Source organism: Erinaceus europaeus, chromosome 16 (genome assembly GCF_950295315.1).
Source record: "Erinaceus europaeus chromosome 16, mEriEur2.1, whole genome shotgun sequence".
In the NCBI taxonomy this organism is placed as follows: Eukaryota; Metazoa; Chordata; class Mammalia; order Eulipotyphla; family Erinaceidae; genus Erinaceus; species Erinaceus europaeus.
The window spans coordinates 56,316,354-56,330,861 of NC_080177.1; the positions used below are offsets into that span (position 1 = coordinate 56,316,354).

Sequence of the window (14,508 nt, forward strand, 5' to 3'; positions counted from 1 at the left end):
GACCCATCTTGGACAGAGCTAGAAGGAATTATGTTAAGTGAGCTAAGTCAGAAAGATAAAGATGAGTATGGGATGATCCCACTCATCAACAGAAGTTGAGTAAGAAGATCTGAAAGGGAAACTAAAAGCAGGACCTGACCAAATTGTAAGTAGGGCAGTAAAGTAAAAACCCTGTGGTGAGGGGTAGACATGCAGCTTCCTGGGACAGTGGGGGGTGGGAGTGGGTAGGAGAGATGGGTCACAGTCTTTTGGTGGTGGGAATGGTGTTTATGTACACTCCTAGCAAAAAGTAGACATATAAATCACTAGTTAATTAATTTGAGGGGGAAAATCAATTGTATGTCTCGAAGTTTTTCAAAACACAAACTGAATATTTTTAATATATAGGCTGTGTAATTGAAATGTAGACTCTCTCAAAAGCCTATACCAAGTAGATCGGAAGCATCCAATAGCACAGCTATATACAAGATACTGGGTACTGTACAGCAAACCCTAACAAAAGGACTTTTTAAAGTTAACCCAATTACCAAATAATGTGATGATAACATTAACTATTGATTGTCTTTTGGAACCCTAAGACAGTAGGAACCTCACATCTTCACTATAGAGCCCCTACTTCCCCCAGTCCTGGAACCCTTGGATAGGGCCCACTTTCCCATATGCCTCTCCCAATTCATATCAAATAATATTGCATCCGTCGATCACAACCGCCTACTTTTCTTAGGTAAAAAGGACGCCTTCCAAAATCCAGATGTCAGTAGGAGACAGTTGTCTGACCCTGGATTCCATGATCTTTCTCCTGTGACCTGGACCCTCTCCACCTGATAGGTCCTTCTAGCTCTTACTGAGTAGGGGAGCTCAGTAAACTTCCCTCTGTGATGGAGTCAGTGCAGTATTGCCACCATTCATGACCAAAGAGACTTATGGCATGTCTGAGCTCTGAAGTAACATAGGATGTTCTTATCTAAAATTTACTACATTTCCTGAGAAATGTCTAGAGTGTCACATATAATCCCACCACTCCCTGGGGGTAACCACAAATAATGTTTCACTATATCTCTGTACCATTTACTGTGTTTTCATGCAAATCAGTAGACATCTGTGCACACAGTGTGGATAAATTCACAATGATATCTTCTACATCCATAAACATCTTCGTGTACAATAACTAAAAAAAAAAACATTAAATACTCAAAAGCTGGGTATCCATGTGGGCCCACATGGTAGACCACATACATAATGTTCCTCAGTGCCACCTACAGGAGAAATCTCCACAAACAGACAGTGCTGTAGGTCTCTCTCTCCTCACATTGCTTCCCCTTTCCCTCTCAATTTCTCTGTCTCTATTTAATATATATGTATATATACATATGCACAAATAAATGTAAAATATATAATTTTATAATATAAAATTATAGTAATTATAGAATATATTACATTAAAATTTATTTGATATTGTAATTATATTAAATATATGAATTTATACTATTTTTAATTATATATCATTTTAAAATTCTCACAATTTTTCCATAACTTAAATTTCTATAGTAAGCTTTTTAAAATAATGAGAAAACAGACCAAGGTAAAAAAAAATTCAAAGGACTTGATCAAGGTCAAAAAATTTAAAGATTCAGATTCAGAACCTCCTGATTCTAAACTTGTTTCAGCAAACTCTTACTACTTCAAGAATAAACTAATTGTACATTTCTACTCCATACCTGTTGATGACTTACTTTCTCAATCTAGATCAAGATTATTCTGGGGTCTGAGTGATTGAGTGTGATATCTACAAATCCTCTGTGGTGGAAAAAGTGTTTTAAATGAACATATAGATCAACTTTAATCTAAGGTCCCATATTTCTCAAAAAGTGTCTGAATTCCATATACCAGGTAGTCGAGGGCCCACTGGTCATAAAACATAATTTTTTCCTTTATTGGGGGGTTAATGGTTTACAGTCAACAGTAAAATACAATAGTTTGTACATGCATAACATTTCCACATAACAATACAGCCCACTAAGTCCTCCTCTGCCATCAGAAACATAATTTTTAAACTAGGATAATGTACTCAATTCCTTCTACTATATAATATAGGTCAGTTAGTCCTTACTATGTAAATAAAAATATAGTTTGCTTGTGATCAGATAAAAACAAATGAAGACATTTTACAGAATGTCTGACCAGTATGCTATAGAACTGTTATTAATAAATAAAAGACTAAAACCATAGCAAGAATCAGAGGAGACATGACAGCTAAATGCAGTGTAACATACTGACTTGGACCCTGGAACAGAAAGAGTATTAATGGAACAACTAGTGAGGTATGGGAGATAGCTCACTCAGTAGGGTGTGCATCTTAACCATGCTCTTAAGTCCTGGGTTCTAGCCCTAGCACTGCATGAGAGCTCTGTGGCACTACAATAATCTTCATAGATGGTGGTACAGGATTATGGTGTCTCTTTCCCCCACTCTGCTTCTCTCTGTGTATGCATATATATCTGCAATTACACATAGATGTATACAAGCATGGAAGAATGAAAGAAATGTTCAGAAAGAAGTATGAGAATCACTCATGCATGAGCTACTGACAGTCACAAATCCCACAGAGAGAGAGAGAACACAACTAAAATAGAAAAAGAAACTGGTGAGATCCCAAAGGAAGTCTTGAATTTAGCTAGTAATGACATGCTAATAATGGTTTCTTAAATTTGCAATATGTCCCATACTTAATGTAAGAAGATAGCATGGAGGGGGCTGGTAGCACAGGGGGTTAAGTGCACATGGCACAAAGCACAAGGACCAGCATGGGTTCGAACCACTGGCTCCCCACCTGCAGGGGGTCATTTCACAAGCAGTGAAACAGATCTGCCGGTGTCTTTCTCTCCCTCCCTCTCTATCATCCTATCCTCTTGATTTCTCTCTGTCCTGTCCAACGACAGCAGTAACAACAATGATGATAAGCAACAAGGGCAACAAAATGAAAAAAAAATAGCTTCCAGGAGAAGTGGATTCCTAGTGCAGGCACCAAGCCCCAGCAATAACCCTGGAGGCAAAAAAAAAAAAAAAAAGATAGCATTAGGTGGAGTGGTATGGGAGCACTATTTTTACGGGTTTTTCTTTTGTAAATCCAAAATTATTACAAAGTAAATTTTTTTTCGCTTTTTTATTATTTTTTATTGCGGAATTAATGTTTTACATTCAACAGTAAGTACAATAGTTAGTACATGCATAACATTCCCCAGTTTCCCATATAACAATACAACCACCACTAGGTCCTCTGAATCCTTCTTGGACCTGTATTCTCACCACCCACCCACCCCAGAGTCTTTTACTTTGGTGTGATACACCAATTCCATTTCAGGTTCTACTTGTGTTTTCTTTTCTGATCTTGTTTTTCAACTTCTGCCTGAGAGTGAGATCATCCCATATTCATCCTTCTGTTTCTGACTTATGTCACTCAACATGAATTTTTCAAGGTCTACCTAAGATTGGCTGAAAACAGTGAAGTCACCATTTTTTACAGCTGAGTAGTATTCCATTGTGTATATATACCACAACTTGCTCAGCCTCTCATCTGTTGTTGGACACCTGGGTTGCTTCCAGGTTTTGGCTATTACAAATTGTGCTGCCAAGAACATATGTGTACACAGATCTTTTTGGATGGATATGTTGGGTTCCTTAGGATATATCCCCAGGACAGGAATTGCAGGATCATAGGGTAGGTCCATTTCTAGCCTTCTGAGAGTTCTCCAGACTGTTCTCCACAGAGGTTGGACCAATTGACATTCCCACCAGCAGTATAGGAGGGTTCCTTTGACCCCACAGCCTCTCCAGCATTTGCTGCTGTTACCTTTTCTGATGTATGACATTCTCACAGGAGTGAAGTGGTATCTTGTTGTTGTCTTTATTTGCATTTCTCTGACAGTCAGAAACTTGGAGCATTTTTTCATGTGTTTCTCGGCCTTTTTGGATCTCTTCTGTGGTGAATTTTCTGTCCATGTCCTCCCCCCATTTTTGAATGGGGTTATTTGTTGTCTTGTTGAGTTTGGCAAGCTCTTTATATATGTTGGTTATTAAACTCTTGTCTGATGTATGGCAGGTAAAGATCTTCTCCCATTCTGTGAGGGGTCTCTTGGTTTGGGTAGTGGTTTCTTTTGCTGTGAAGAAGCTTTTTAATTTAATGTAGTCCCATAGGTTTGTGCTTGCCTTAGTCTTCTTTGTAATTGAATTCGTTTCATTGAAGATGTCTTTAAAATTTATGCGGAAAAGAGTTCTGCCAATATTTTCCTCTAAGTATCTGATAGTTTCTGGTCTAACATCCAAGTCCTTGATCCACTTGGAATTTACTTTTGTATTTGGTGAAATACAATGGTCCAGTTTCATTCTTCTGCACGTTTCAACCCATTGTTTACAACACCATTTGTTGAAGAGACTCTGCTTTCCCCATTTAATAGTCTGAGCCCCTTTGTCAAAGATTAGATTCCATAGGTGTAGGGGCTCACTTCTGGGCACTCAATTCTATTCCACTGGCCAGTGTGTCTATTCATGTTCCAGTACCAAGCAGTTTTGATGACAATGGCCCTATAATACAATTTGAGATCTGGGAGTGTTATGCCTCCAGTTCTGTTCTTTTTTCTCAAGATTGTTTTGGCAATTCTAGGTCTTTTCTGCTTCCAGATAAACATTTGTAGCATTTGTTGTATTCTCCTAAAAAATGTGCTTGGGATCTTGATGGGGATAGCATTAAATTTGTAGATGGCTATGGGTAGTATATTCATTTTGATGATGTTAATTCTACCAACCCATGAACATGGAATATCTTTCCACTTCTTTGTGTCTTTTTCAATTTCCTTGAGTAGTGACTCATAATTTTCAATATACAAGTCTTTCACTTCTTTGATTAGGTTTAATCCTAGATATTTAATTGTTTTTGTTGCTATAGTAAAAGGAATTGATTTCTGGATTTCAATTCCTTCTAACTTAGTGTTTGCATAGAGGAATGCCACTGACTTTTGAATATTAATTTTGTAGCCTGACACATTACTGTATTGCCTGATGATTTCCAAAAGCTTCTTGCTGGATTCCTTAGGTTTTTCTGTGTATACTATCATGTCATCTGCAAATAAGGAGAGTTTGATTTCTTCTCTTCCAATCTGTATGCCTTTAATTCCTTGCTCCTGCCTGATTGCTATGGCAAGAACTTCCAACACTATGTTGAATAGTAATGGTGATAGTGGGCATCCCTGTCTAGTACCTGATCTGAGTGGAAATGCTTCCAGTTTTTCACCATTGAGTGTGATGTTGGCTGTAGGTTTGCTATATATAGACTCCACTATCATCAGGAATTTTCCGTCTATTTTCATTTTTTGTAGTGTTTTGATCATAAAGGGATGTTGTATTTTGTCAAAGGCTTTCTCTGCATCTATTGCTATGACCATGTGGTTTTTGGTCTTGCTTTTGTTGACGTGGTGGATCACATTGATTGATTTACATATATTAAACCAACCTTGCATGCCTGGGATAAACCCCACTTGGTCATGATGAACAATCTTTTTGATATACTGCTGTATCCGGTTGGCTAGAATTTTGTTCAGTATTTTAGCATCTATGTTCATCAGAGATATTGGTCTGTAGTTTTCTTTTTTGGTTGCGTCCCTGTCTGCTTTTGGTATCAGAGTGATGTTAGCTTCATAGAAGCTGGCAGGGAGTATTCCAGTGTCTTCAATCTTCTGGAAGACTTTTAAAAGTATCGGTATTAGTTCTTTGAAGGTTTTGTATATGTTTTAGATTTTACTAATACACACTCTTCCCTTTTCTTCATTGGTAAAACTTTTTAATGGTTTTAAAATAAAATATTTTAAAAAGTTTTACCAATGCATAAAAAGGGGCGAGTGTGTATTAGTAAAATCTAAAACACTACCACTGAGTGTAAAACCTTGTTTTAAGCTTTCTAGAGCTGTGAAAATGAATTAAACTGTGCTGTACATTTATTTTAAAAATACAAATACCGGTTTACAGGCAGTAAAGGTTCATTAAAAAGCTTAACCTGAAAGAATCAGAGCTCTCAGCATCTGGTCTTTGTGTGATTGGCTCTTTTGACACCTGATGTGGAAATATACATGTAAATAATCTTTTTATATCATACACTTGCTGGTCCATGGGTGTCCTTGAAAGGCTGTGACAGTTTCTTCCTCTTCAGCAAAATTTCCCCCCTCATAAGAGATTGAGAAAAGAAAATTGTGCCAAACTCTCATAGTTGCTTTGCTGACTCCATGAGGGTTTAGGAAAACAGCAGGGCCTGAGCTGCCTCTGCAGGGAGCTATCCCCCTGTCCTGGTGCTGATCAGTGTCACACACAGAGGAACTGTATCTCTAACTCTGTTCACAGGAGGATATTCTATGAGGCTGGGGGAGCCGGGACAAGAGCCAGATCTCTTTGGAGAGTGGAACCCCTACGAATAAGGTAATGGAGGGTCAGGGCGGTGCTTCTGTCAGGATTATTTTCTTTTCCACTTCAGTCCATTCTGTTAATATTTCATTTGTTCCATACCACCTAGCAAACTCTCAAAAGTTCCTTAACTGAGAGCTGAACTCTGAAATTTCTGTGATTGTTTTTAAAGATCATATGCGCTGGGGGCTGGGCTATGTGCAGTAGGTTAAACACACATGGTGCAAAGCACAAGGGCTGGCTCCCCACCTGCTGGGGGTTGATTCACAAGTGGTGAAGCAGATCAGTAGGTGTCTGTCTTTCTCTCCCCCCTCTTTCTTCCGCTCTTCTCTCGATTTCTCTCTGTCCTATCCAACAGCAATAACAATAACAAGTGCAGGCTCGCTTTGGGTCCTCCTACCCTCTGGCTAGCTGAGGAGAGAGTCAGAGCACCCCCCTGGGAGTCCCAGGGTAGCTCCCAGTGTTGAGGGCAAAGTGCACAGAGAGGCAGAGTGATCAGCTCTGGGAAAGCCTCAGTGAGACAATTTGTTTACTGAAGGAAAAAGTAGGTTTAAAAAGGCCATAACTCGGGGGAAAGGTTGGGGTATCCATTAACTCAAACACAGAGCAACACAATGCATAGTTATGTTTTGACCAACAGTCTGTTTGTTCATAAGCTTTACAATGTACATTTTTCCGGAGGTAAATTGCAGACACTTTAGAACAGCAGGGGAGAAAGGGAGGCAGCTGAGCAATCAGGATGTTTGCTGGTGGTTTTAAAGTTAACACAGTAGTCCAAGGCTTTTAATTAAAAAAGGAAGGGGGGGATGGCATGCATCGAAAGGTGCCCATTTCCGGGGGTCCAACCATCATAAATTCCAGGGGGAACCTGCCCTTGTCTCAACCTGAAGAGAGAGTTGGGGTCAACCCACTTGGACATTATTGAAACAATAGCCTGGACTTGCTGGGACAGTGGGCCCCACTGTCTAACAAACAAGGGCAACAAAAATAGGAAAAATAGCCTCCAGGAGAAGTGGATTTGTAGCACCGAGCCCCAGCAATAACGCTGGAGGCAAAAAAAAATCACATGTGAACACACATTGCCCCCCCCCCACACACACACACACTATCTTAAGACACCAACTTGGACTCTGAAGCCAGTCACTAGCTCTTCCATCCTTGCTGTGGCTGATTTACAAAAGGCAAGTCCAGTTGTGGCTCCAAATTGTTCTTTTTTTTTTTATCCCCCAACAGATTCTCTGGCACCCAGGAAATCTCACTCCCCACAGAGTGGCCCTAGTAGAAAGTAAAAGACAGGGGTAGTTGTGATGGCATGGGGTAAAGGGAGCCAAATTGGTAGTATAATTATGAAATGATCAGGAGGTTTTTTTTTTTTTAATCTGCCTACAAGACTGAGAATTTGAAGTCACATGCTTGAATAAGAGAACATGTTCTAAATATCACTACAGGATCTTTTTGGTCCTTTATTTTCCTAAGTGGGTTTGTAAGTCAGGCTTAAGCTTAACTGCCTGAGATAAAAGAGAAAGCCTTTTCTTGTGTCATCACTTCCTTTTCCCTTTAGCTTTCTGATGTGTCTCCTGGTCACAGAGAAAATGCATCTCAAATGAGATGCATATGCCTGTAAGGCGTGTTCAAGGTAACCCCATAGTTCCTCAGGTAGTAGGAGAAAATATTAGAATATCTCTCTCTCTCTCTCTCTCTCACACACACACACACACTTTCAATTTGTTTATTTGAAAAACTCTTTGCATATTAACTCACTAGATTCATACCTTGCCATACACACAGAGCCCTAGCGCATCCCATAGGGAGTGATAGTGTGGCACTGGGGAAACTCAGTGATGTGGTGTCTCTCCTTTTCAGTCACCACCACCTCAGTGAATGAAAAAGCTGTCTCAAAGCAGTGAATTTCCTCACACAGAAATCCCTGGCAATACCAGAACTTCTCCTAATGCTTACCATAACTTTTGATGAATGTCACCTTTTTTTTTTGCATTCTTATTTATCCTGTTTTTCTTTTTATTTTCTTAGAGAAGTTGGTTTTTTTTCTTTATTAGGGGGATTAGTGGTTTATAGTCACCAGTAAAATACAGTATTTTGTACATGTGTAACGTTTCTTAGTTTTCCACATAACAATTTAACCCCCTCTGTGTCCTCCTCTGCCATCATGTTCCATGGACCTGACCCCTCCCCTCCACCCCAAATGCCAACTTTTGATGTGCTGTCATAAACAAATTGGCATCTAACATACAGCCTCCTTGTCAGTCATCTTACCCTGATTTACTATTTTTCCTTCAAATTTATCCAACTTTATTTTACCATAGTTGTTATTTATATTTAGGTTTAACACTTGCCTCTTCCTGATAACTACAAGTCATACAAATATTTTGTTTTATAGTTTGTTTAAAAGATGGAATGATTTAGGAAGTAAAATGTTTTTGAGCTTCAGTGACCCATTGAGAATACAGTAGAACACAAGGCTCACAAATGTCGGTCCTCTACCTGGTAGAATGATAGTCTGGTTCTCTTCTTGTGCCCTTATCTCTCTCATTTGTAAAACAATACACCTTTAAAAATATTTTAGAAAAGTCAACTCCATGAAGGGAAAACTAAAATCTTGGAACTCTTAGTCACATTCAGCCATTTCCCCACCCCCCAGGATCATGTACCTATTGGTATTTTCAACAGAGATCACAAGAGGACAACACAGTGAGTTGTGAGCAGATGTGAAATACTGGAGCAAGCCAGACTGATGGAGACTTTTGGAGCAAGTCCCAAGGGAGTTATAAATCTGCTGTTGTGTGTCAGAAAACACAGGATAAATACCTAAAGTGTGCTTGCTTTTATGCAAACACAATGATGGCCATGTCTTGTCTATTTCATCTTTACAGCTGGAGTGGTAGTAACATTCGCTGGGGCCAGGCTTTCCGCCTTCGCCATCTCACCACAGGCCACTACCTGGCCTTGACAGAGGACCAAGGCCTGATCCTGCAGGACCGGGGCAAGTCGGATACCAAGTCCACGGCCTTCTGTTTCCGGGCATCAAAGGTAAGATGATGAAATTGCCTCTGACCCTGCCCTAAAAGCAAAAACTCTGTTGGTGAAAGAAAGCCTCTGTAGGATTTCATTCACATGTTGTATACAGTGCTAAATAAAACAAAAGGCAGGGAGTCAGGCAGTAGCACAGCATTTTAAGGTCACATGGCACAAAGCTCAAGGACCAGCATAAGGATCCCGGTTCAAGCCCCCGGCTCCACACCTGCAGGGGTGTCACTTCACAGGTGGTGAAGCAGGTCTGAAGGTGTCTACCTTTCTCTCCTCCTCTCTGTCTTCCCCTCCTCTCTCCATTTCTCTCTGTCCTATGTAACATCAATAACAACAATAATAACTGCAATAATAATAAAAAACAAGGGCAACAAAAGGGAAAATAAATAAATATATATATAAAGAATAAATAATAAAAATTAAAAAAAACAAAAGGCAACTCAGACTATATAATCAGATTACTGGTAACCATCAAGATATAGGGAAAGGGAATGCTGGGTAAAGGAGTCTACAGTGTGGTGAGGGGTCAAATTAGGTACTCAGTGGTGAACTTAATGTGTTGTATACCAACAACGATTGATTGATAATGATGCATATCTGAAACCCATATGTAATAAACTCATCTTATTTCAATTTAAAACAATTAAAGCTGTGAAACCTCCAAGTGGGACTAGGACTAAAAGGAAAACAGATTGGAGCAAAGTTGAACTGGGAGTTAGACCTATGAGCAGCACTCCTTGGACCTATGAGCAGCACTGGGTTCATCAGGTGGAAAACCCTAAAAGGCAAAAGGCCCATAGGAATGATGATCTTGAATGATGATTCTCAGGTGCCAGTGGAAATGTTGAATATATTCTGCACTGTTTGCAGTTCTTCTACTTTGTGTACTTCACTCCAGTAAAACAGCAGTGAGGGACCAAGAGTTTGACCACCTAGAGGAGCATCTACTTTTCCTTTCATGAACGTCTGGGTTGGATCCCCCCAGCACCACATGGGAACATCATGAGTGGCACCAGGGTACACTTGACAAATGACAGAGCCATGCTCTGGTGTCTTTCTCCCCACACCTCTCTCTCTCTCTCTCTCTCTCTCTCTCTCTCTCTCTCTCTCTCTCTCTCTGTCTGTCTTCCCTCTCAGTGTATTTTTGTGAATTAAAAAGGAAAAAGAGAATCCATAGAGAGTGATGGAATTACATGAGTGCAGAAGTCCAGTAAATAAACAATGGTGGCATGGAGGTATGTGATTCAGTATTATATTTATTTGAAGAAGTGATTTTGGGGCAAGGGTGGAGCAGGTGGTGGCATATCTGGTAGAGCAGGTGTTACCATGAGCAATGATCCAGGTTCAAGTCTTAGATCCCTGCCTACAAGGGGAAACGTCACATGTGGTGGGGCAGTGTTGAAGGTGTCTGTCTTTCTCTCCTCCCTCTTTTGTTTTTCTCTGTTTCTATCAAATTAAAGAAAAATTTTAGCCACCAAAATGGTAGATATGTTGTGTAGGCACTAAGCCCCAGTGATAACCTGAGTAGGAAAAGACAGAAATATAAGGAGGAAGGGAAGAAGGGAAGATGGACAAGAGGAAAGTAGGTAGGTAGGTAGGAAGGAAAAGGGAAGGGGATTTATTTCAGGAAGATGCAAAGAAGGCAAAATTTTAGACATGACATCAGCTATTTGCACCTTGTAATGTTACTAGTAACATCCTCATCTTTGTGTTAGCTCATCTCTCCTACAAATCTCTCAGTGGCCTCTCCTTCATCCTTAATCTTCATTAAGATTGGTTTCTATGGTCATAGCTAGCCCCTTACTTGCAGGGTTGCCATTTGATGTGCATAGCAACAACTATTTTTAAACCTCCATCTTGAGGTTCAGCCAGGCTTTGACTCTGTGTGACTCAGCACTGGATCTAGTTGGTTGGTCAGCCTTGCACATTGAGCTCATTTCTGACAGATAGTGGGATGCTCTGTCACTTTATGAATGTTTTGGAAAAATCATCCAAGTATGTGAAATGATCTGCCCAGATGTATCCACAGTTCTTAGGGAGTGTGCGCCTCCTAAGAGGACAGCTCACCATCTCCTCTCAAGAACTTTATCTCCAGTTCTATGCTTCTGTGATCTTTCCAGAAATAGATCTTGATCTGTGTACTCAACATGACTTCCGCAGAGCGCTATTGATGATTCAGTTCATGTAGGGCTTGGAGTGAAACTGACAGCTGAATTTTCTGTGGAGCGACTCTGCTTCTTAATGAATCAGAAGTTAGTGTTTTATTACTACCCTTCCTTGGAAGCAGGGGCCTCAGATTCCATTCCCTCTTTGTGGTCCTGTCATCTATTTTAGGCAGAGAATCATTTGGAAGGTAGGTTTTTCATTTAAACTACCATGCTAGAGTTTCTCTTCTTCCACACCTATATTTCGAACACTAAAAATTATGAACATCCTTTCCATAGTTTACCAATTTCCCCTCAGATATTCACCTGCTTCTTTTTCAATAACATACTGACTTGTTGGGTTTATTCTGGTTTCCAGAATACCTCTTTTTCATTAAATTCTCACTTTTGTGCACCCCATAATGCCCCTTGGTCCATGCTCCCAGAGGGATAAAGAATAGGAAAGCTATCAGGGGAGGGGATGGTACAAAAGTTCTGGTGGTGGGAATTGTGTGGAGTTGTACCCCTCTTAGCCTATGTTTTTGTCAGTGTTTCCTTTTTATAAATAAAAATTTAAAACACACACACACACACACACAAATTAAAACAAAAAAAGATTTCCAGTAAAAGAACTATTGTATTTTAATGGTTTTTTTTTATAGAGACAGAGCAGCAGAGAGGAGGAGTGAAAGAGGCTAGCACCAATCCCCCATTAGTGTAGTGAGGGCTAGGCTTGAGCCTGGGTTGCAAATACAGCAAAGCAAAGGAACACACTATCGTAGTGAGCTCACTCACTGATCCTTGAAAGACTTTAAATTCAGATGTGAGTCTGTACAGTAAAGTGTTTTGACCTACAAAAAGTGGTTGAGAACAATATGACTTGTTAAAAGAATCAATGAAACAAAGCAACAGAGAAGCCCTTGAAACATAAACAAGCAAAATTCATTCCTCCCAAAGAGACACTTTGTATATGGGGTGTAGATGTGAGAGCAGGAGCAGGGCATAGGGAGAAGGTGGAAAGCAAGAAATGACTCATCTTGGCTAATGGCCAAGTAAATGCCTTTCTAAGAATGGCAGGTTGCCTTTCCTCTTAATTGTGTCTGCCGCTGTGGTCACCTTTGCCCCTTCCAGATGTGCTGCCATGGGACAAAGCTGTGGCATTGAGGTCTTGATTAATTCTAATGGCAGCAGCAGAGCCAGGTGGCACTACAGGCAGCTGACAGGACCCTGTTCCCAGAACTGTTCTAGTCCCTGGTTCAGCCTGAGGGTAGCACTCAATACTATGGCCCCAGTCTCTGATAGGCCAAGGTGTGTGTGGAGGGGGGGTTGGGAGGTGGCTTAGAGGGAGGTAGCAGAGCTCCTTCCCTTGGCACCTCTGCTGACTCATGAATACATTTTTATCCTCGAAAGGTTCATGTTTCCTCCACTTCCATGCACATAGAAGTAGGCACTGGTGGATAGAAGGTATGGAGGCACTCTGGGCAGCCCACATAACACAACAGGGTTTGAGCTTCAACTGAGCTTCACCAGCGCTTCTTGCACTTGGCAGTATGGCTGCATGTCCTGGGAAGTCCCTCTGTTAAAGTTTCTCAGCAACTCAGTGGTACAACATCTCAAACCAGCTGCATTCATTTTCATTTGAAAAGAAATAAAGTAAAAATAACCCAGGCTCCTGGGCAGGCCAGAATAAGGCTATGTCCCTCAGAAGACTGAGATTTCCTTGAAACATTGTGTGGGCAGGGTATTTGCCTTCCTAGTTGTAAACCTACAAGGAAAGACTGTGTGGGGAACACATAGTTTCTCCCAGTATATTCCAGAGAGCACAGGAGAAGAAGGCTAGAGCTGCCTTGTCTTCCCTGCAGTGCCACATTCCTCCTGAGTAAATAATTCTAACTTTCCTTGGTGTGAGCTGCTCTCTTCAGATGCTCCCTCTGGCTTATTGTCTCTCTCAAGGAAATAATGTTGTTCAACCAGAGAGAGATCCTTGGCTTATTAGCAGTAAGGGCACCAAGTTCCCTCACCAGCTTGTACCAGCAGTTCTATGATTACATAGCAGAGCCCAAGGCAGATAGTGCAGTGAGGTGGCACTTCAGAACCTGGATGATGGCCCCAGGGTATAGAGGAATTGGTGAGAAGGTTGAGAGTGGCAGTTACCTGATCGTCTCTGTAAGTTAGAAACTCAAAAGACACTGAAGAAAAGAAGATAATTTGTGCTTCTCTGATCTGGAAGGACCCTGGTTTTGCTGGGACTTGAGTCATCTGGCAGTGATAAGCTTCCAGCCTGCTTTTTATTTTTCTGTCCATTAATATTATCTTATGATAGCTGTGAGTATTAAACTAGGGAGCCCTGAACGGATGCCGGTGCATCTTTCACCCTTAGTGAATCGTCCTTATAAGGAAGATGGTGAATGCCCTTGTGATTCTTGCAGAGGGGACTGGATGGTAGCCCACTTATAGGATGTGTACCATGACTGCCTGCAGCCTCGGGTTTCAAACCTCAGCATGGCATTGGAGTGCCACAGCCCCAGAGGAAGTGCTAGTGCTTGTAGTGTCTCTACTTCATTCTGTATTTCTCTATCTCTTTCTGAAATCTTTAAAGAATGAAAAAGAGTTGACCCCAAGAGCAGTGAAATTACTTGTGTGTGAGTCCCCAGTGCCACAAAATGCATACATACATACATACATACATACATACATACATACATACATACATACATAAATACAAACATACTAGATCTGGATTATGACTGAGCGTTGTGGATGGTGTTAAGCTCAAGCTGCTATTTCAGCCACTGGTCTGGCCTCGCTGAGATGGAATCAGACTGAGAGCTTTGTGAAGCCTGTGGAGTAAAGAGCAGAACATTTGTGACTC

At 40.7% G+C, this 14,508-nt stretch overlaps 1 protein-coding gene across 1 annotated transcript in view; it reads left to right on the forward strand.

Moving 5' to 3' along the window:
* The window catches only part of RYR3 (ryanodine receptor 3), a 691,732-nt gene that overhangs the window by 309,453 nt on the left and 367,771 nt on the right, over positions 1 to 14,508 (forward strand). Inside the window, exons 9-10 of the mRNA XM_060175180.1 lie at positions 6,388 to 6,462; positions 9,339 to 9,495. Of these exons, the coding sequence (XP_060031163.1) occupies positions 6,388 to 6,462; positions 9,339 to 9,495 (232 nt within the window). The remainder of the gene's footprint in view (positions 1 to 6,387; positions 6,463 to 9,338; positions 9,496 to 14,508) is intronic.